Source organism: Oreochromis niloticus, linkage group LG12 (assembly GCF_001858045.2).
Source record: "Oreochromis niloticus isolate F11D_XX linkage group LG12, O_niloticus_UMD_NMBU, whole genome shotgun sequence".
NCBI lineage: Eukaryota > Metazoa > Chordata > Actinopteri > Cichliformes > Cichlidae > Oreochromis > Oreochromis niloticus.
In genome coordinates, this window is record NC_031977.2 from 8,748,769 (window position 1) to 8,772,734 (window position 23,966).

At 39.1% G+C, this 23,966-nt stretch overlaps 1 protein-coding gene across 1 annotated transcript; it reads right to left on the bottom strand.

Annotated features, from left to right (window-relative positions):
• Nucleotides 1-5,673: 5,673 nt before the first annotated feature.
• Nucleotides 5,674-22,276, bottom strand: piwil2 (piwi-like RNA-mediated gene silencing 2). Its single transcript, XM_003445662.4, has 24 exons — nucleotides 22,122-22,276; nucleotides 19,757-20,203; nucleotides 19,563-19,668; nucleotides 19,254-19,368; nucleotides 17,593-17,768; nucleotides 17,159-17,249; nucleotides 16,693-16,803; nucleotides 15,892-16,009; nucleotides 15,670-15,794; nucleotides 15,403-15,483; nucleotides 15,201-15,314; nucleotides 14,762-14,950; nucleotides 14,500-14,584; nucleotides 12,938-13,030; nucleotides 12,366-12,506; nucleotides 11,938-12,051; nucleotides 10,946-11,134; nucleotides 9,817-9,918; nucleotides 9,557-9,673; nucleotides 8,134-8,222; nucleotides 7,708-7,813; nucleotides 7,281-7,534; nucleotides 6,669-6,776; nucleotides 5,674-6,178 (listed from the first exon to the last, which is right to left on the bottom strand). The coding sequence occupies exons 2-24, from the start codon at nucleotides 20,177-20,179 to the stop codon at nucleotides 6,022-6,024; spliced, it is 3,204 nt and encodes a 1,067-aa protein (XP_003445710.1). The 5' UTR covers nucleotides 20,180-20,203; nucleotides 22,122-22,276; the 3' UTR covers nucleotides 5,674-6,021.
• Nucleotides 22,277-23,966: the final 1,690 nt, after the last annotated feature.

Genomic DNA, 23,966 nt, shown 5'->3' on the forward strand with positions numbered 1-23,966 from the left:
TGGCTCTTTACCATTAGGCTCCCTACTGTTCTGTAGGCAAAAATGCTGAGTGCAAGTGTAACCCAGGTTTTCTGAAGTATGAGACTTCTGATCATTTGGCAGTCATTGAATGCCTCACAGTGCGGTGAGCATCCGGTCTTTAAGTCTGACGTCATTAGCCATGTTCGGGTCCAAATCATGCTTCAAGACCCAAGGTCAAACGATCATTGCTGCATCACTGAGAGTTACAAGCTGTCTAAATTCTTTCATCTTTAATAAAATGATTAGTGTGGCTGCTCTAGCAGGTGTAACAATTAAGTTTAAAATCCTGGCATCCATGAAAACAGAATTTATTAAATTTAAGTTAGCAGGGAGTTTGCTCGCTAGTTTTCACCCAAAAATAATATACCATGTTCTGACTGAGAGAGATCTGAAAAAATTAAAATGTACAGCTCTATCGCTTCCGACATAAATGAAGACAGAAAATTAAACAGTAGTGACATTTGTAGGGTTACTGAAGTTGGGCTCGCTGGTATATAATGATGTGCTACGTGGTGGCTAGTTACACAGCTGTGGTAAGCATGACATAAACACATGAGCACAGTGAAGCAGGAGGATGAACACGTTGAAGTTTTTTCCATTTGATAAAAGTTGAAGCGAGAGTTCCTGATGGTTAGGGACAAATGCAGTTGCATGGCAGGATCCTATAAAAGGACCAAACTTCAGTCAGGAGAACAACTGAGATAATCCATCCACAATACATGGTCAGTCATTATTTACTGCTGCATGGGCTGGGCTATAGTTAAATCAAAAGGTTTTAAAAACTGAGCTTTAAAATCAAAAGTGGTAATAAAAACTAGAGAGATTCTGACAGTGATCACTGACTCTTTTTAGGGCCTTGTTAAGATTAGATAGAATAAGATGCAAAGCATTACAACATGTTAAAAACACAACAGCTTTAATAAACACAGAGTAGTTTGGACCCGGAAGCAGGATTCATCACGTCATCACTCAAAGACCGGATAGGTCTAGTCCAGCTCTAGAATTTCTTTTTTCCTCCCATCGATGTGGTGAGATGTATGCTGTTCTCTTGGCCTCTGCAACCTGGAAACTTGGGTACATTTAACCCGAGTCACTGTAAATAGGTTTACGAAACATTTGTACTTGAAACTAATGTTTTAATGTGTTGTTAGAGTCATGTAGCGGTATGCACTTGAAGCTGAGCTGAATCAAGCATTCACCATTCCACGAACTGCTCTTGTGAGTTAGCTTGCAGCGCATGTTCACATTGAATATTGTCCCTTATTATGCTGCAGCCAGGTGTCAAATCAATTGCTGTGATGTTTTTTGTTGAGGAAGAAAGCTAAATGTTATAGAATGTGTGAATGAAGTTATTAGCAGGCTGGATAGCTGACTGTTAGCAAGCTAGCAGCTAAGCAAGCCTGGTTACTGTCTTAATATGGCGGCTGGTACAAGGTCAATTACAGAGTTGATGTTTTTATGCCTAAGAAAGTTGAACAGCGTTTGTTTTATTTTATTTTTTTACATGAACAAGCCTGTATTTTTTATGATGTTAAGACTGCTAGATGAGCTGTTAGTGACATTGACACTGAGTTAGTGATACTGGAAGTCATGAACATGCTTTGGTTAATGCTCCAGCATCCTGGTGTGTGTAGGCTGGTTTTTCCTTTGGTATCCTGTTCCTACTGGATGAACCGCTTTATGATGTTCCTCATCTGATGACTGTGCTGAACCATCCTGCCTGGTAGATGGTCGTTGCTGCAGGTGGATGCTTCTGCTTGCTGGATGCTGTTACTGGATACTACACTGTTCCAGGAGAGCACTGGGAAAAAATTGGAGGGCCCCAACGTTGCACTTTACCTTTCCTGAGCTCAGGTGTTTGTTTGTTTGTTTGTTTTGTGGCCAAAGGACCTTGAAAAGATTCGTTTTGTTTTTTTGGGAACGCTAAGTGGAAAGACAGTTGTTTTAATAAATGTGTTTATGTTAAGTGAGTGTGGTGTTCGTTGTGTGCTGGAGGTCTTCCTACGGTGGAGCAGCTACTACCAATCTCCTTTACGAAACTAGCCTCTGATGGGATACAGATATTTGGGACACATTTCAATTCTTGTAACCTCTTTCCAGAGAAACTGTGATTTTTTTGTTTTGGTTTTTTTTGGGGGGGGGGGGGGGGGGCTAAAACATTGTGGTGAAATTGATGATACAGACACTTAGTGAATTGCCCAAGGTCAGCAGTCCTGATTTCCAAGCATTAAAGCTTTGATGTAAGTACAGATTGCACAGATAAGCAGCACTGATCTGTGTTTTCGTTTTAGCAGGTTGAGATGCTAGGATATGTAATAGCAGCAGCAGGAAACATGCCATGTCACTGTCCCACTCTGAAAGAAGTCAGACAAAAAAAAAAAAAGTTAAGACTGGCTGTGTCCTCCTTTTCTCCCCCCTGAGACATTTACCTTTAGTTTGGGTTAAGACACTAAGTATGGTCAGTGACCTGATGAATAAAATACTATTACCTGGCTGACAGACCAATGATTGACCAGTCTGATTTCTGGCAGACCTCAGCAAACTCTGGAGCTCAGTGGTGTTTGTAAGGCTCTCTGCTTCTCGAACCACTACAGAGCCATTTACATAAATTTTTAAGATGATCACATTGTGTACAACAGCTGCAAAGTTTCAAAGAAAGACATAAACACATACCAAGCCTTTTATGTCAAGAAATCTTGGAAACATGGAATGCGTGTTGTGCGATTCATATGGGTTGTGGATGACGATGTCTGTATTCAAAAGTCTCCTTCATCTTCTGAAATATGCTTTCTTGATCATTGGTGTGGTTCATTAAGGATACAGCCTCTTCACAACAGTCCTAATCCAAGTGATAATTAGTCTGATGCAGCTCCCTCTCCTGTCTTGGACATGAAGAAATGAAACATGGTCTCCATTTATAGACTCATTAGAAACTTGATTTAGGCTACGTTCACACTGCAGGCGAAAGCGCATCAAATCCGATTTTTTTGACCCTATGCGACCCATATCCGATCATGGTATGACAGTGTGAACGGCACAAATCCGATATTTTCAAATCCGATCTGGGTCACTTTCGTATGTGGTACTGAATCCGATACATATCCGATGTTTTAGAAAGCGACTGCTGTGTGAACGGTCAAGTCGCATTAAATCCGTCTTTTACGTCACTGACACAAGACAGACGCCAATTATCAGCGCCGGAGAAGCGCCCGATAGGACATCGTGAACGATTTCTTGCCATCCGGTGAAACTGTTGGGAAGACCACGTTGGAGAAATGTGAACATTTTATTTTTACTGTATTTTCTGCAAATTCTGACAGAAATCTGCAACTATCCTTTGAAGCACCGCTCCTCTAAAACAGCAAAAAGGATCATTATTAGGTTATTTGCATTATTATGTAAATAACAAAATAACTTAAAGCAAAAATTTGGAAACATAAAGTCCGAAGTCTTTATATTAAGGGCAATCAGTCAAACAATATTGTTTGCTCTGGGTCTAAACAGAGCGAGTTGTGTGTGACATCTTCTTTTGCGCATGCGGGCCGCTTTGAGCGTTCACACTGGAGAGCGTTTGATGTCGCATTTTATGTGTAGTGTGAACAAGCAGACAAAAAAATCGGATTTAATCAAAAAATCGGAATTGAGCATTAAGACCTGCAGTGTGAACGTAGCCTTAGCCTGTGATCGAATCCCACAACCGTGGGGGGTTTGAAAACGATGTGCGGGGAGTTCGCTGTTATCGCCCTGGCTACCATCGATCTGGTGTGTAACAGACGTCTCTGAAAACGTCGGAGGACTTTTGCAAATATGTGATATCTTGATAAACTGAGCAGATATTTGAAGTTTACACAGCTACATTCTCACCTGAAAATATCTTAAACTTTATTTTGTGACCCAGAAAGAGTAATATGAGTAATATTAAAACTTAGTAGCGCCCACAGTTAGAAACTGGAATTGGCTGGGCCGTGGTATGAACTCTGGGATATGGTGGGCCACGAAATATACACCCGACCCATCCTTCACATTCGGGGAAAAGGAGGATGCATATGTCAGTTGCATTTGGAGGAGTCTACGAATTTGGACAGCCTTTGTCGCGTCACTGTGACGTAATCGGCCTACCAGTGCGGCCTCAGGAGGATGCAGCGTATGAATTTGGACACCCCCAACATCTTTCTGTGTACTTAAGTCCTCTGTCCTCCTTTGTTCGGTGTCAGGTCGTCTGTTGTTTCTTGTCATGTTATTTTATATCACGATTACGATATATATATCACGATATACCACCTGACCTGTGGTCATCTGGAAAGTATGCAGTCTGTAAACAGCGAGTGGAGAGGGTGCAGTCTTTGTTTTGAGTTACCGTAAAGCATGTCGCAAATCCAGGTGCACGTAAAGCAGCACCATGTCGCAAAACCACAAGACGGAGTTTCTTTGCGAAAAATAACATTTTTTTTAAATACTTTTAACTTTATGAAAGAGAAAATAAAGTATGTATAGTGAGAAGACAACACTAATATATTTGCCACAGGCTATTTAACCCTTTAAGACCTACCATAGAACCATGTCCGCCAGAACTTATCTTTACATTTTACATGCTGTAGTGCCATTTGTGGGAGCATTTCAAGTTGCTATACATCAATACAACCGTTATAGCCCAAATTTTAATAATATGTATGCATTAAGTCCATAGTAACTACATAAATTGCAAAAAAGTGCAATAAACTACAAAAATTTTTTAAAATCGTTTTTTTTTTTTTCACATATATTTCTAGTTAGAGAAATTTAAGAGGCTTATCCCTCAAAACTGTAAATACAAAAAAGTTGCACAAAATAGTTTCCAACCACGAGAAATTTATTTTGAGTGTCTTCATAGTTTTATTTTTGAGATACACTAATTTTTATATACTACAGGAAAAATGAAAATAAATATTATAATGCAAATTTGCATCAAAATAAACTATTTCCAACAGTGCAATTTGACTTCTAAGCCTCCCAGAAACGATACAGAAAAGCATTAAGTCAAACATGACTTTTAAAAACTACATTTGACGTCACTTCCGGTTTCGGACAGGTAATGGCGGACATGCCATAGTTCGCGCTGACTTATATTCCAACGTAGGAAGTGTTATGAACAGCTGATCGGATCGCAAAGCGTGTTTCTGGAATATTATGTTTTTGTTGCTGCAAGTCTGGAATGTTATGTTTTTGTTGCTGGAAGTACTTTTTATGCAATTTTTGCAGAGCTATATGTGGAAGGAAACCGTGACTTCGGACAAGCTAATGGAATAAGATGTAAGTACAATTCCTACGGTTTCATATGCAAAAAAAATTATTGCGCTACCTTACCTTACCTGGTTCCAGTTCTACAGGGATTTAAAACTAGTTAGGCAAAACGGAGTGTGCCTGCTCCGACCGGTTGTAAAGGGTTGATATATTTTATGTAATAATTTATAAAATTAGGGTTAGAAACGATAGAAGACAAATGGCACGATAGACACTTTTCTATCGTCCACACGATATATATCGTCATATCGCCCAGCACTAGTGGGAGTGATGGGGGGCGTGTGGCTCCTATGTCTACCAGCAGACAGTTTTGTAAGTGAAGCATTGAAGGCTCATATAAAACACCGATCATAATAATGACAGAACCACACAAAACAGGCTTGTGTTTTATTTAAAGATTTGAAATACTACAAACTACAAATCTGTACAGCTGAAAGCTGGATTGGTGTGAACATTAAGAACACTGCTGCATTATTGAACGCAATTACTAAAAGAATAATGTCAAAAACCAGTAAAACTTCCTAAACCTAAACCACTTTTCTTTCTTTTTTTTATAACTGAACTGACCTTGAAATTAAAAAAACTCTTAAAATAACACTGATGATTATAATTATAATATGTGTGCAACTATATTCTAGGTTATTAATGAATCCCTCATTAAAGTAAATGAGTTGTCATTAAAAACAGGTAACTGCTGTCTGCATCAAGGCAAAGAATAACTCAAAGGAAGAATAGCCTGTCTGAGAGCTGGATGGCCGGCTCTGAGTGGAGGTACTGGCCAGACAGGAAAGCCAGTTTGTGGGCATATTTGCAGGGTGCTGGAACACGAATGGTGCCGGGCCAGTTCCAGTACAAATGGCACATCTTGAAAGTCAACCTGGCAAGAAACCAAAGTGTTTTTGAACTGACCAAACATTCACAATAAATCACAATTTGTCTGGAAGATACACAAAAAAGAAATCACAGCAATACTTAGGAAAACAATAGACCCGAGGTAAATACCAGTAAGGCTTATGTTAACAACTTTAATGTTAAATCGTATTCAGGAAACACTAACTGGAGATCATGATCATGAAATGTAATATATTTAAAGAAAATGTAAAAAAACAAAACAAAAAACAAGCAGCTTATGGGAGAGGATATATTTACAAACCAAATGGAGTAAGCTTGTGAGTACTTTTGTGTTTTTTCCCCTTTAGACAGAAGGAAGACTGCCCCAAAGGGTTTCAATACTCTGTTTTAGTGGTTTGAGAAAGGCTCTTTTTCTTACAGCTACAGTGATGACCTAAAAAAGCAACCTCATAATTCTTGTAATTATCAAATATTAAATCCAGATATTGCTTAGTGGAAACGAAACTGGATCATACCTTTGCAAATGGTCTGGTGTGAGGTTTGCCGTGTTGTATAAAGAGATGTAGTGTGTCGGAAGTCCGCAGCCCTGACGAATGTGATGTGCCATCAGGTAGAAGTCCACCCTGAGCATGGGGAAAACAATCACTTCAGTTTGGGAAACTTTATTGAATCGAATCATTTCCTCATCAAAGTACACATCTGCTACAGCTGCCAGTACATTCTGTCGTAGCAGTTTTGCTGTGCACATGTTTAAATTAGCATTTCTCTCTCATGTATATTTACAAGATATTTTCATGAAATGCTGTTTACTAGTGCAGCTTCTGGAACAGCACCGAGATTCACATTAGCAACATCGCCTTTAAACTGAGCTGCCAGTGTAGACTATTAAAGCAGGTCACCTGTGCCGTAAGGCTGGACTCAGACTAAAAACAAACAAACAACAAAACACACACACACAAAGCAGAAGGCAGGCCTCTCATCTTTAACAGCAGCACTGTGTTTACATTAATGCATTTTGTAATCATTTCTCACATTTATAAAATGCTGCCTCAGAAACAAACTGACATCCTACAATCCTTCCAATTGGAATCAGACCACTTGTTGTTATCCGCCCGCCCTGGACTAACCAATCTTTCTGAGTGAGGGTGTGATCCACGACAGTTCCAGGAGGGGGAGTGCCAAAGCTGTTTGCAGCCCAGGAGTACAGAGTTGTGCTAATGCGCTTTTGTACCACGATGAAGACCAGCTTGGGCTCGTAGCTGGGGAAAGTCTCAAAGCACTTGATCAACTGTGGGATCTCGTACTGCTCCACCATTTTAAGCTGGCCGTCTGAGACACCATCTCTGTACACCACAATCTTTTCTGGCAAGTTGTGGTTTACCTGTTAGACATGGGTAATCAAAGTAAAGTTATACAAATTTAATTCAGTAAATGAAAAGTGCATTAAACCCAGAAACAAACTAAACTGTTATTTTTATGACAATGCATTCACTGATAGGTGAGAATTAGGTGTGGTTTACAGAATCACAACACATTTCTGAAATGCATTTGTACCTCATAGTACTTCTGCAGTGCAGCCAGTAAGCAAACCCTGAAGCCACGGATCAGTTCCTCATTGGGGGTCTGGAAAATTACTCTGGAGTACCAGCGGGTCAATGAGCTGGAAGGGGGACAACACACTGCTGGTAGGACTCATGCATTGTGCATCTCACCAATTCAAGGTCAAATAATTTCTCATTTGTGCACTCATATACAAAGACATGAAAAGCTTTATTTGTCAAGGTGATGCAAAAATGCTTGAAAAAAAGTGAGTCACAGCATTGCTTTGCATTGTCTAGTAATGTGAAGTCAGTGTTTTCTGCACACTAACACTTTTTTTGTGTGCTCCACATTAAAAATATATATATAATAATTCAACTATGGAGAAAATATGAAATCTAAAGAACCACTAGACAAAAACTGGGAAAAAGCGAAGTTTACCTGTTCACGCTCGCGACAAACCCCATAACTGACTGATGAGACTTGCTGGGGTCGTGGTGGACATCAACTCCAACTACCATCAGGTTTTTCTGTTCAGGGGAGACAGGTTTATCATGTTCCCATGTTAAAAATTCTGATTTCCACAAACCAAAACAGCTCTGTAATGATGTTACGATGGTACTTCTCAATTAAAATCAATATGGCAGGGCAATCACAGACAACACATGATGCCACAATCTAAAGGAACTCAAGAACAAATGACATAGACGTTGACATCGATCAGACTGGGTTACAAGGCCATTTCTAATATTTCAGGACTCTAATTAAACATGCTGAATGTAAATATATCAATATACAAATACATAAAAATTGGAAGAGTGATGAACCTTCACAGGAGAGGCCAGCCTACAAAAATTACTCCATAAGCACATCAACAACCTGTCCAGTGGATCACAAAAAACAAAAACAAAAAACCCAGAACATCATCCAAAGAACTGCAAGCCTCAGTTAAAAATCAGTGTTCTGATTCAGTTTCAATTTGCAGGGATCATAAAAACTGGACTCTGGAACAATTTTTCAAAAGTCATGTCTCAGATTTAACCTGCTCATAGTGATAGGCCCATCAGGGTGAGAAGACCGTTAGATGAAGTGATCCCATCACTCTCGTTCACTGAAGCCTTTGGGCTTTGATTCTTTTTTGGGTAAAGCCACCTTGAGTCCCTTGAACAGGTATTGTATGAATCTAAGATATTGCTATTATTATGACTAAAGCCCACCATACAACCCCGTGAGAAAAGCATTGTGACCTGGTGTTGCTTCAGCTGGTAAGATACAAATTCAGCAACATTGTGTGCCTGAAAACTGAGGTCACCTGAACGAGACATCATTTTCACACGTGGATACTTCACCAGAGTCCAAACTTTAAGCCCACTGAGAATTCAAACAGTATAAATGCCATGTATATCTTGGTCTAGTAGAGTACACGCAACAGCAATCATGGGAAAGACTGCTGATCTGACAGATGTTACTGACATGCTGCACAAGGAGATTAAGCCACAGGAGGTCACTGCTAAAAAAGGCTCGCTTTTGTGCTGACACGACCGAAACCTCACAGAGAATCTATAGGGTATTGTCAAGAAGATGATGAGAAACACCCAATCCAAAAATAGAGAGGAGCTGAAAACCACTGTCAAAGTAACCTGGGCCTCAATAAGGCCCATGAGCTCCAAGCCACACCACAACGCTGATGTAGTGATTCATGGTAAAGGAGCCCCAACCAAGTATTGGGTGTATAAATGAAAACTATATCTCTGTTATAAATAATTTTTTAATTGATCTGAGGAAATATTATAATAATCCAAATTACTCCACTTCTAATATGAAGCTGTTCAGCTACTGTCATCTTGTGCGTCACGACACTTACCAGAGGAACATTGACAGTCCACAGCTCTCCTCCTAACTTGCTGTTCATCTGCAGAAGTATCTTCTGGGCCACACTCTTCAACTTCTGTTGCTGGGAAATTGTGCGGACGTTGATGGCCTAATGACAAATAGGTGAGAGTGAAACAAACTTTCTTTTTTGGAAGAAAATATTTTCAAAATTACTAGGTTATTCATTTGTTAAGTTCTAAACATTTCATTCCTTTCCTCTAATGCTGAAAGAAGAGCGCAAACATCACAAACCTGGGATGGGATGGGATTTTTAACACAGCACAGCTTCTTGATGGCACTGTAGAGATCATCTCTGTTGCCAAATATGATGCAAACTACAAGCTGCAAATTGGGCTGCACACAGAAGTGAAAAGCTTGAGTATAGTCATGTAAGACAACATCCACCAAACATCTCACCATTCACTGGTAATGACAAAGAGGTAAAAATACAGGAAAGATACATCAGACACGGCATTGTTCTCTTTGATAAATTTTAACGTTTTAAGGTAGAAGCAGTCATCAAAAGATGGGTGCAGGATGGTCATTAAGGGATGAGAATGAAATGATTCTCAGATGGAAAGTAGTCCGAACTGTGCAAAGAAAATATCCACCATCTCTATTAACAGGTGACACCAGACATGAGGGATTCATGCTGTGCTTTTGCCAAATTTGGACCCTACCATTACAATGTTGCAGCAGAAACTGATAACAGGCAACATTTTTCCAATCTTCTGTCTTCCAATTTTGGTAAGCCTGTGCAAACTGTAGCTCAAATTCTTAGCAGACAGGAGTGGGACCCAATGTGGTCTCCGATTGCTGCAGCCCATCTACTACAGAGTTCAAAATGTTGTGCATTCAAAAATGCTCTTCTGCACAGCTTGGTTGTAACAAATGGTTATTTAAGTGACTTCTGCATTTTTATCAGCTAGAACCAGTCAGACAATTCTCCTCTGGCATTCACTCAGAGAACTGCTGCTCACTGGATATTTTCTCTTCTTCAGACCATTCTCTATAAACACTTGAGATGGTTGTGTGGGAAAATCCTGATAGATCAACAGTTTCACAAATATTCAGACAAGTCTGTCTGGCGCCAACAACAACAACTTTACCATGGTCAAAGTCCCTTAAGTTACCTTTCTTCCGCATTCTAGTGCTCAGTTTGAACTTCAGTAGGCCATTTGAGTATGCAGAGATGATCAAAATGACCATGGACTCAGGTGCTGGCATGTGATTGGCTTGTGTGTGTGTGTCTGTGTGTCTGTGTATATATATATATATCTCTCATTCATTTATTTCTAATGAATATTTCTGTAGTGAACTAAAAACCAGTGAAATGAGATTTATGAAGATTTCGTCAAACTAAATATTTTCTACATCATACCTGACTCGTGAGGTGTGAGTGGATGGTCTTGACATAAGTCTCGGTCCGATCATCCCTCAGCTCCACACAAATGGGTCGACCCATCTGCACCCCAATAGGTGTGGCCACCTTGTTAAGGGTGGAAACAAGCTCTTCAGCCTGTGCTGTACAGCGTTGAGGGTAGAAGATGGCCCAGGTTTTCAAGGGAATCTAAGAGTAATATGGATTGGTTAATGAAAGAAACCAGTGGTATAACTCTGCCATATTTGTATTATGGTAGAGTAACATGTTCACACAATACACTGCTTCCTAAAGTGTCAGTAAGTGTGTATGCTGTTTTATTCTTTAACTACTTTTCAGTTGTTTTGAGGTTTAGTCTCTTTAGATTTTTTTCATCTATTTCTTATTCCCCAAGTGTCTCCATTTCCCCCCAATCAGCTGTCTGTGTATAAACAGTCCCATCTTTCTCTTGTCTGCTGTGCATTCAGTAACAAAGGATAACCAGAAGTAGGACTTCATAAACTTTAGCAAACTACTGTCGCTGTTTAACTGTACAAAGAATATTGCACTGTTCATAAGGCATCCTTAGCCTTATCACATTATGTGGGTACGCAACTCTTAGCAAGCACACTTAAAACAAGCAGGCAGAACTACAGATAAAACATCGCCGTATCCTCAGTCTGCATTCTTTTTAGTTTACATTCTAAGGGACATTTTCATGTCATATTTTAAAAACACAGTGATAACAAAATGACTCCCTCATGATTTCCAATGTTTCAAATTCAGTTCCCAACTGAATGTAGCTTTTTTATTTCCAAATTTTCATCACAAAGAGGAGGAGAACTAATAAAGTTTCACCCAACAGTTACATATCATTATGCTTAAACATTAATGGTTTACAGTTGTTTAATTGTTTAGCTGACTAAACATCTCTGGTAACCACCAGACAAGATCTGGGATATGAAACAGCACATTTATATAGGGCTCTACAGATAAGCATTCATAACACTTACAGAGCTGATTGAAGCATCCCTCACAACCTCTCTGGACCAAGACACATCAGCACCAGTGGCAAAGGATGAAGACTGCAGGCAGATGGTTTCAAAGGGAAGAGTTCTACCTTTGATCTGCAAAAGAGAAAAATATTCATACTATATTGGGAAAAATAGAGAAAAAGGGCAAACAAGGAAGGAAAACAAAAGGACAAGCTCTTATTTCCACTTCAAAAAGAACTGTTTTTGTATGCATTATGTTTACTAACCAAAGAAATGGAACATGGCCTCAAGTCAGTCAGAATTTAGTACCGACATACTGAAAGGCTGTAGCATGCCACTGGTTTAACTGTGCATTTCTCAGACAACTCTTGAGGAGAAAATAGCCCACGGGCACTCTGCATCACTGCTTTGAATGAAGGAGTTTTCAAAAGTGACAAAATTCCTACCATCAAGATTTCTGTGCCAATCTCCAGTCCCCAACCACCAAGCTCATTCAGACTTTCAGGATTGGTGTTGATGTTCTTCAGAAGTTGCTTTATCGAGTGAGTATGCTGCTCACCACTCACGTTAATGTGCATAGTCAAGTCCTAGAACATGTTAAAAAGAGCAATATTCTCTTTGAGCAGTCAGGTTTCCACAAGTTATTTTATTCATTACCAATTACTTTCATGAAGGTTTTCAGACCAGAATTTGTTCTTGGAAATTTCCATTACTGACAATAATCATAAAACACCTTTGTTCTGACAGTTATGTTAGCAAAGCACTGCACTACCGTGTCGTTGTCAATGTTTGAAATTGTCAGTCTCGTTCTCTGCTGTGTAGAAATTAAGTGTTTACACTTAAAGTTTAAACTAGCAAAATTTGAACATTTTAATATTGAACACTCTTAAGATAACAGATTTTTAAAATGCTATGTGTTCTGTTTTCAACCAACATACACATTGTGTATTAAGACTAACAGTAAGTTAGATGGGCAGCTCCTAAGTGTAAGGAAAGTATACTGACACATTAAACTTACTTTCATAGCTCTGAAGTCCTTCCTCATTTTCTCAGGAATTCCTGTCATGAAGGAAAGCTCTGGGACTAAAAGGATCTCACCAGTGATGATTTGCTGCACAAATGAATAATTAGTCGTTATAAAATCTTTTCAACTAAGTTTTTTACATCTTCGGTACAACAAAGCAAAGAGTGCATACAGCTGTGTACAACTCTGCTTGACATGCATGTATTAAGATAAAGTTTTTATTTATATTTTTATTGGTTTTCACTTAGTTAGCTTCATCCCATGTCACACAGATGTTGAGTCTTACATGATAACCAGTCATCCAGGTTGACTAACCTCTAGGGTTGGGCGATATGTAAAAATTTTCCAACAAACAATTGTCAGTCAAATAATCGACAATGGGCGATATTATTCACACATGCGCAGGCTTTTTGATGGGTGGAGCAATGTAATCATGCACGGACTGATTTGCGCATTTACAACACAGAAGTCGTCCAAACATGGACGAACTAATTTCCAAAAAAACCCATTAGGGCTGTCAGCGTTAACGCGGTCATCATGATTAACGTGATTAAAATTTTTAACGTGCTCAACCCATCTGGAGCGCAGAATGAACAAACTTTGGACAAACTGCCCGAAATGTGTTTAAAGAGACATTTCAGGGATTTTGACTCAGTCTGCGCTCCAGATGGGTTAATTGTTAATCGCATTAGTCATGATGACGGCGCGTTAATGCTGACAGCACTAAAAAAAATATAGTCGCCAATTTGGGATGAAAGAGGTAAACCTAAGGATGTAACCAAAGCAGTGTGCCAGTTATGCAGACGTATAGTGCGAGCAAAGTACTCAAACACGACTAACTTGCATGAGCATGTACGTGTCCACCATCCAGCTGAATATGCTGGGCTATCACCAGCTTCTGCAGCTCCATCAACAACCATTTGGGCGCACTCTGAGGAGGGTGCATTTGCTCGTAGATGAAAGAGACACTATTTTTTTTTTCTGTTGACTGCTTATGTTAGCTCCATCATTATTAGCAAACTTACTCATGGGCAAATAAATAAATAAATCGCCCTTGTAAAAATGATCGCCGATGGGCTCAGCCTATCATCGATAGTCAATATATTCATCCAATCACCCAACCCTACTAACCTCTGGTAACTATTTGGACAAACATAAATTAAATCAACGTGAACATGAATGTGAAGTGGCATTTTTAGAAAAACATGTCAGATGACTGATCTACTTTATCGAGCCCGCATAAACATCTGTCTGTGTGTCTTGAGCTTTTATTAATACTAGCGTTAGGCATGTGGAAATCTTCATTCCATGTTCAGTACCGACTTTAACAATATCTCCCAGGGACACAAACTGTGTTGTTGCACTGAACTGTTAAATAAAACTAAAAAAAAAAAAAAAAAAAAAAAAAAAAAAAAAAAAAAAAAAATAGGTGTTAACTGTTTGTGCAAAGTTCATACAGACATATACATATGCTGTGATAATTAAAATAACAGAAGAAAATTTAATTAAAAAAAATTAAAAATGATATGAGCCAACTGATGCTGAAGAATTTTTACCTTCCCGCCTTGTCTGGACCTCTCCTTTGGCCGATGCAGGAGTAAAGGCTGGTCCATCTCTTTGATTGTAATGCCATAGTTTTTGCTGTTAAACAAAAAACAAACAACAAACATGCAATGCGATCACACGAGCACTGGAGAAAACCAACTGATCTTTTCATTGTTGGGTTGGTATGAAGACCGAACTGCTGATATTTCACTGCACAAACACACAAAAAAACAGTTTGCTGTAGTTTTGCTGTGCAGGAAAAAGCAGTCTAACCTGTAATAGTCCACAAAGGTAGTTACAGTGCCATCCATCAAAGTGAAGGTGTCTTTGGGTGATTTGTTCCACTCAATGGCATCGATGCGGTAGGTGCGGTTGTTGTAGCGGGTGATGACAATGCTGCCGATGAGTTCTTTGGTGCATTCATCTTGAAAGTTTTCCTTGCTCTGTTGGTACAATGTGTTCCTGGCAGACAGCCCAACACAAGTACATATTTTTCTTTTTTCACACTATGGAACGGCACCTTTATTAGACTGTTATGCTCAAGCCTAACAGGGAAAGCTTGGTCAAAGTTAATAATGCTCGATAATCACTAAAGGCCATTAAGAAATGTTGCAACATCATCTGTGGCTGGAGATACATTCACAGACATAAATCTATATGCAGCAGCTCAAGCATGTTTGTATGCTGATGCTTTTTTTTTGTGTAAACTCACATGACATCCAGCACAGAGTCATTCCGCAAGACTTTGTGAGAGACATCAATACACAGGTACAGCCCTCCATCTGTGCGCTTGATACCAGTTGAGTAGCCTGGCCAAACCTGGAGTCTAGAAAAACAGATAGACTAGTGAATGAAACTGCGCTGCCTGACTTTAGCAGGGATCCTTTGATGCTACAACAAAGCTCACGTCATACCGGTGTTTTCCAAGAATGACTGCGCTTTCTGGATCATAATGGTTTCTGCCTACCACCTTTAGTCCAATGATTTTCATCACCCTTGAAAAAACGAGATGAACACTGTGTCATATCCTGTAATTTAAACTTCCTTTATAATGGAGAAGGCACAAGGTGGAAAACAATCATTGCTGGTTAGGACTAAATGAACACAAAAAACTCTTAACAGCAGTTTGGCTTATTGTGCAAAATAGAAAGGATATATTGTGTCTCTGACATAAGAAATACCTCCTGAGCACCACATTGTAGAAGGGAATGCACAGATCTGAGCTTGGTGGTAAAATCTTCGTCATTTGAATTTTGATTTGTATTTCCTGATTATCGGTCCGTCTCAAACTCTTGAGAACAACCACCTGTGCAAAAATCGTATATATATATATATTTTATTTTTAAAAAGAGTGTATTAGGTTTTAAATTTAGCACGGTGACTGTAACAACTGTGATACTCACGTCTTTCAGTTTAACAGGAAGGTACAGTATTGAACCGTCAAATGCCACAACTTCACCTGTGGTTGGACGGTGGTCTTTCATCATGCCAAAACGCATCGTCATTGATTCAACATTAGGACTGGGTAAGAAATTCACATCACAAAATACACATTAGATATTAACATGGGTAACGATACTGAATGAACAAATTTCAAATTTCTCTGTGGTTCTTCAGTGTAATTTCAGCTGATTCTACATTTTCATTGTTGTCTGGCAAACGTAAACATTAAGATTTTCCCAAAATACCTGCATAATTTTATAGACATGGGAAGCATTGTTGGTAACAGGGGCTCTCTGGAAAGTACTAGACTAAAATCTGTTAAGGACCATGGACAGAGATTTAGTCCAAATATCACTTTAGTGTAATTTTCAGTTAGTTTGTTCAGACAGGAAACTTTAGGCTGGATGTTGAACTGGAAACAATGCACTTTTTGTATGTCAAGAATAACAATACACTGAAAATCAAGTATTTATGATCTTTTGCTCCTGTAATTTTAATTCTACTGTATGTATGAGGCAGCTTTGACTGTATGCAGGTAAACCATCTTTATAGTGAACAAAACAGAGCATTTTTGTAAAAAACTGTCTACTGCCCGTCTGTGTAGGCAGTGACCCACCTACCGGTGCCAACATTGTATTAGAACCAATCCCTGTATTACATGAAACTATGATTAAAGCTTTCCAACATTTCCTCCAGTTTTTAGACATAAACTTTGTTTCCTTGTATGCAACAAGTGGTCTTCAATGTTAAATGATACTTACGTAAATGTAACATGGTACTGATACACCGCTTCATTCTTGCATTGAATTGGGATGTGGTTTGACCCAATATTTATAGGAGCTCCTTTGGTTCCAGCCTTATTTAGTGGCTCACTGACGAGTGGAGAACATACACGGACAAAAAGATCAGTTTATGACAAGTAAAACAAATGATCAGTTACTGACCTGAATAAAAGCTCTGCCCTGCAAAATGTTAGATTTGATCAACACGGAACTAATACCACACTCTGAGCTAGATGACCCTTAATAAAATACACCATTATGTGCTCATAAGAGACAATGAGAATGTCAGAAGACATGGATAAGTCAGAGCTAATGATGTTTTAGAATGAACAGCTAACACCAGAACACTCTCTCTGACCGTTAAAAAGCCCCCAAACCACAACACACCTCATGTTGGTTCGTTACGACTTGCTAAGGTAAAGGAAATAGAGAAAAACACACTCACCGAACTGCCTCCATTGTCAGCTCACTCTTTGCAGCTGGAGCAGTGGAAAGGTCGGTGGCTTCTTGAGTGGTGTGCACAGGGGACACCGTTCCTTTACAGTATTACGCATGTCATTACACAAAATGCATGGTTTTTTCCCCCCCATAAATTAATTAAATAAAAAAAAAAACAAAAAAACCCCACAATTAAGATTGTATTAGACACATGCAAAAGAAGACGCACATAACAGTTTACTTGGGGTTCCTACACATTTCTTCCCTTTCAAAATCACATTCTTCTCTAGACTCAAGTATTCAAGACAGTTTTCAAATCTAAAATCTAGAATTCCTGCACAGGAATCCCCATCATGCTTTTTTTTTTTCTTTTAAAAAGAGGATTAAAAAAAAATTAAGGTGGTAAACTCTCAGTTTTCAATCCCTTTAAAATTTCATTACCTGTCAGAGAGGGCTCAGAGTATTCTGTTTGTGGCTCAGACACTGGGGAAACAGACACGTCTTGACCTGCAGGAAATGAAGGAAGCAAAGCACGGCCTCTGCCAACTCCAAGCTGAGGCATAGCTGCTCTTCCGAGGCCCACCATTTTCTGAGGGGACAAACCTTGGCCAAGGAAACTGAAAAAGGCAAAATCCACAGTAGGAAGAGTCAAATAATGGTTGTTCAATGCAGATAAAAGTAAGTAAGTGTAATTTGGCATTGGCACTACTTTTTCCATCCCTACCTGGATTAAGTCATACCTTCACAAAAGTTAGAACATGTACTTTGTGCTTAACCTCTGTACAATGATTTAACTTAATGGCCATTAGGTATTATATATGGATTTTCTTTTTAATTGTCAAAAGTTAGGTGCGACAAAAAACATAATCCAGCAAATAATTTAATTTCCCCCCTGCTCTCTCATTGCTATATGTGGAATTAAATTCCGTGCGCATAAATTCAACAACCTGCGTGTGTAAAACTCTGCAGCCACACAAGCGTGAGAGTCTGATTTGCAGGCATTGCTGCAGTTTCACACTCTTGCGCGTGGCTCTCTGTGCTCACAGCTGAATCCTGGCTTTTGACGAAGGATTTAATAGTGTTCATAAAGCAAGAACAATGTTAAAGAGCTGTTCCTGGGAGGTACTTCGATCTTTGATTATTAGTAAAGTTATTTTTTACTGTTTCAGTGAACAAATGATTTGATCAAATGTGATTATCAGCTTTTTACAGTTGTGGAAGAAGTGCCTATCCCTAAATCCTACACATATATAAAAGTAATAATACTACAGTATATGTACATTCTGTAAAAATGAACTTTTACTGACATAAAAGTACAAATGTTATCCATTAAGGTATATTTAAAACTCTATAGAACTGATGAGTTATTAAAGTGTACGCTTCACAAAGTCATTAAAGCTACCAATTCACTGTAGCTAAAAATCACACCACAATTTATGAGTTAACTTATATTTCATATATAAATCTAATTCTGCTAAATATGATTACAGCTTTAAATGTAGGGTATGTGCAGTTACATGTTTGCTGCAGACTAAGCAACTTTTAATTGGCAGATTTAAACGTCTGTATTTTGGTGATAAATGTACACTTCCTTTCCTGATTCTCATGAGTTAGGTTTTTTGTTTTTAATTTTTCAATAACGGTATGGAATATTGTACAACAATATGGGACAGTAGTGAAGAAGCTTCAGAACGCTCTGGTTTTAAAGATTTCTTCATCAGTAAGGTAATTTAGTGACAGCTGTCAGTATTTCCACTGCTACACAGGAAACAGCAACTGTTGATAATTAACTCTGCAGAATTAATTAACAAATATGGTTTAAAACAGCGCCTACGTTGCTGCCACAGTATAACTCGATTTAAGTAAAAGAAACTGTCCATCAAAAGTGACCAATCACATTAGGACCCCTCTTCAAACAGTCAAAAGTCAGTTGATTCAAGCGAGCAGGATTCAGCAGCGAGCACAGAAACTGCAGCAGCACGCACAAAGCAGGCTCTCATTTAGTCTACTGCAGGTTTCATAAACTACATCAGGCTGAATGAAAATATCTCAGAAACCCTGTTAGTCGAAACACAACACAGTGTCACTCCCGTGCTGCTTACCTGCCGCCTCTGCCCATCATTTCTCCAGATGGGCCGATACTCTGTGGTGTACTGATGACACCTGGTGGGGCATCTCGCAGTTTCATCTCTCCCACATCCCCAGCTGCTCCCATCCCTGCAACAAAATGTAACATGAATCCATATGATTCTTCATCATATACATAAACACCAAATGAACCCAGATCACGCCACTCTGTGACTTAAAGTTTTGAGCAGTCTCTATGCCCCTGAACACACAATGTGTTGTGCTTAGGGGCACAGAGACTGTTTGTTTTCAGTATCTCATGATTTCTTAGAATAAATACAGACCCAGTGGTGCTGCTCCTCTTCCCAGTGAAGTCGCTGATGGTTCAATGCCCATTCCTCTAAACATTGAGACCAGTGTTGATCCTTTAACATGGGGTGGCTTGCCAATCTGTCAGAAGAAAGCAAACCTGTGCAACTCTGTGTGGCAATTTTACCATCAAAATTAAAACATAATGTATTGCATTTCTGGTTCGCACCTCTTCTTTTGTCAAAGTAGGGCTTTCTCCCATTAGAGCTGGCATCATTGTTTCACTTGGAGGTGTGGGTCCTTCCTGTGGCTCCAGTCTAGGTACGCCTGCACTTCTCGCCACTCCTACCTTTGATTCAACTGCTGGGACGAGCAGCCCTCTGGCTCGGCCAACTACTATATCCTGTTGCGCCAACAGCGCTCTACCTCTTCCTACCACAGGTTCAGTAATGGGGAGAGCTCCACTTAGTCCCAGTGAGTTATCACTAAAAGTAGGGAAAGCCCTGCCTCGTCCTACAGCAGGTTCTTCTGTAGAGAGCAGCAGCCCTCTACTACGTCCTACAGCAGACTCCCCAAGCTGTAGTCCTCTTCCTTGTCCCAGCCAATGGGCACCCATCCTCACAGGGAGATCAGGAGCCTTGTCTGGATCCATCTGATCAACTTTTACCACTATCAGCTGTTAACAGCAGAGGAAAAAAGCCAAATAATAAAGTTTGTAGCACATTTCAATCACACAGCAATAAAGGAAAGGCATGGCCAGATTTAAATACACTTCAACTATCCTTAATACTGAAATAGCACTTCAGTTAAACTTTGTGAGTGTCTGTTTAATTCAAATGATCCCGTTATTCCAGGTTTTTTTTTCCTGCTGCAAAATGAAATTATTATGCAAATCAGTACCGTCACTGTTGTCAGTCTGCTTTCCCACTGCGACTGAATGGGGTCAAGTTGGCAATGACATGTAATACATTTTTGAAAATACAGCAAATAACTGTGACAACGGTTGAAAATCACATATCCGTTACTGTCTGCATACACAGAAATTTACATTTAGCTATTACATTTGCAGTTAGCAATCTTCTGCTCAAAATGACTGGAATACAAGTGGCAGCCAGTTAAGCAGCGTTCTCTCACAGGCTACGTCCACACGTACCCGGGTATTTTTGAAAACGCAGATTTTTCTATGCGTTTGCACCTTTCGTCCACACGTAAACGGCGTTTTCGGTCACTGAAAACGGAGATTTTTAAAAACGCCTGCCAGGGTGGATATTTTCGAAAACTCAGTTTTCGCATTTACGTGTGGACGAGGAAAACTGAGAAAACGCAGCGTCAAAGGTGTGCGCCTTTTTTGACGTCACACTGTGCGCCACGTTATTGTTTCGGTGAAATGAATTTCTACAATACTGTTAATTGTACTCTGTGCAGTGTTTAAATGCTTACATATACACACACAGTTACTGTCCCTCCACACATACAACTCGGTTCTGCTTCTATGCCCCATCTTTGTTTACTATTTCCCACCGAGGCTTCTAGACTTCTGATTGGCCAACATTTCTACACGGTTAGGAATATATCGCCACCTGTTGCTTTGGCATGTTCCTAGCAGAGTTTTCCTTCATGTCTGCGTTTACGTGTGGACAGGATTATTTTTTAAAACGAAAACGGAAAATCTCCGTTTTCAAAAATACCCGTGTACGTGTGGACGTAGCCACAGTTTATATCTCATTGACAAAGACTCTTCACACTGACAGACAGCAATTATTTTCAATCTCTCTGAGAGTCAGGGAACTTTGCAACACTCTTGTTTAAAGTATTTTAATGTATTTAATGAAAAATAGGTAATTGATGTCGCCATAGAAAATACAATGATCTATCGGATTTCCCGCTACCCATACTACAGAGAGATTTCAGTGATAAATAATGCTTAATGGCACAAACACCTTCATACAATACTGTACTTCATACGCTTTGCAACGTGCAGCGCTGTTGCAAGTAGAGTTAGTTTTAACACCAACGTCCACCATAGCTTTATTTAGAAATCCCCACACTATCAGAAACTACAGGCGCGTGATATTTGCCTCCTGCACGTGTACTTGTTCTGCCCGTGGACATCGTTTTTAGAGATAGACAACGCTGACAATGTTCAACTCACCATGTGTAACGACACCTTTAATATAATTTATTTTGGGTGTGTGCTAAATTTATCGAGCCAAAAATAATGGCGCCTCATTTCACGTGCTAGCTTTCAAAAGCAGCACAGGCGCTTATATTATATTATATCATCTGCCTACTCATTTGCTACCAAACTTAGCTGGCAGTGGCTTGAACTGTGTAATTGTTTTTTGAGAGTCATAATATAAACATTTACCTACGCGTTCCTACAATATTATTGTGTAAAAAAACCCCCCAAAACCCCCAAAGCTAATAGCTGCTAGCTAGCTTAAACACGTGTTTAAAACAAGTGCACAGCTGTCAACTACTAAAAAACTAAATAAGATAAAAAAAAATTATCCCAGAAACCCCCCGTTGTATTTCAGTTTCGTAATAAACGGAAAGACAGTCTTAGCTCTTAAATTTACAGCAGGAAAACTTACATTTAATCGACGAAAATACTCCAATCCTCCCTCACGTATCAAATCTAATTAACAGTCCGACTGAATCCATCGTCTGACCAATGGTGTCCGCCCTGGAGCATCCTGATTGGATAGTTAGTGCAGTCCGGGGCAGGGCATTGGTTTATTGATCCTGTCAATCTTTTATCGAAAGGCGACATCATGCCGACAATTAGTCTTTTCCTCCCCCTAGTGGTTACTATCGGGGCAGACATCTTTCCAAAGTCAGACTTACACTCATTGGCTGTGAAAGCATGAGCTGTCATTAAGGGTCGAAAAACCAGCTTCTACTGCAACTACGCTATGTGCAACAGGCAAAAGTATCAGTAACCACACACTAACAAAAAAAAAAGCATATTTCAGCACATATGACGTAAACTACACCAAAGAAAAGGAAATACAGCTCAATAAATTTCTTACAACATTGTGTGAGACTAATAAAAGGAAAGTCTCTGAGTTTTTCTCAGCTGTTTTTCAGGTTTGTTGTATTCACCTAGAGAGGGAGGGGGAAATTCTATGAAAATAATACTGCGTTACTTTTGCAGTATTTGTGCTGAGACATGCATAATTTTACATTTATTTATTAATGATTATTATTTGTTGTATTTATTATTTATTTATTTATTTATTTTTACAAAAGTCTAGCTTGTAATTTAGTTAACTGAAATATTGTTCTTTCCATCTACTTTTAGCTCTGAGTTTAGTCTTAGTCAACTTTTTTCAGACAGTAACACAATTTTATTTCTAAGTTACAGAATCTGGGATCAAATTCTCACACTTCTACAGTTACCACAAATACCAGGATATTGGCATCTTTCGCCCCATTCCTGTTTTCTTATTTGAAAATATTTGTTTGTTTTTTTTTTATCATCACGTCATATTTAATTAAGGTTAAGACTCTGTTGTAAACATTAAGAATCAGGAAATAAGTAATAATAATAATAAACCAGAAATACCTGAGACAAAGATAATAAATACTTTTTTTGCGGTTAAACAGAAATGTCTTTTACAAACTAGACATTTAATTTTAGATTTAAAAGGTACATTTAAAAAAGGCGGTTAAGCAGCCCTAAATATATAAAAGCCCACAGAGGTTTGGGTTTTCAGGTCACTGGTCAAACATATTGGCAATTAGTCTTAAACTAAATTGAAATAATAATAAAAAATGCTCCCAGAGCGTGTGAGGTGATGATTTTGTGCTCACACAAATTATTCAGCGTTATAGAAAGTAGCAAGTTTTTCTGCTCCTTATATTTGCTGCTATAATTTCGAAGTAGATAATCACATAAACAGAAATAACACATCTTTAGGTTTTAAAGGATGTGATGCCATCTATCGACGAATGTAGGAAACTGCAACAGAGAAGAAAAGAAGTGACCTTCCCTCATGAATGTAAAAACCCAGCTCCCAGCACTTCCTCCTGTAGGCCAAACTGACAGCTGAATGTAGCAAATCTGACAGCAGGAATTCTCAGAGTGTCTGTAATGTTGCAAACATTGCAAAGTAAATGAATAAATAAATAAATAAATGCAACATTCACAGTGCGTGCTGCATATTTACTCACCTTTTCACTGTGTGCATCTGAAAAAGAGGCTCAGGAAAATGTCAGCGTGAAAAGAATGGCGCTTATAGCAGTAAGAGGGCTTTGTTATGTTCTAATTAGAGCAATTCGGCCTCTGATGTGGGCTAATCCGTAATTGCTGGCCTTTTGAGAGGAAACTCTCCAACCCAGAGGAGTTTGAGGTATTTTTGGGATTGTATTCACACTCAGGAGTTATTATTACTTGATCTACTTTAATTAGATGCACTAAGCAAGCCATTTTCCCT

Bases quoted from the DNA above. Each gene is read 5' to 3' on its own strand.
- piwil2 (XM_003445662.4), bottom strand. From the start codon at position 20,179: ATGGATCCAGACAAGGCTCCTGATCTCCCTGTGAGGATGGGTGCCCAT. The intron at 15,315-15,402 runs GTATGACGTGAG...CTGTTTTTCTAG, and splicing joins GTCATTCTTGGAAAACACCG to ACTCCAGGTTTGGCCAGGCT. The intron at 12,507-12,937 runs GTAAGTTTAATG...AACATGTTCTAG, and splicing joins AGGACTTCAGAGCTATGAAA to GACTTGACTATGCACATTAA.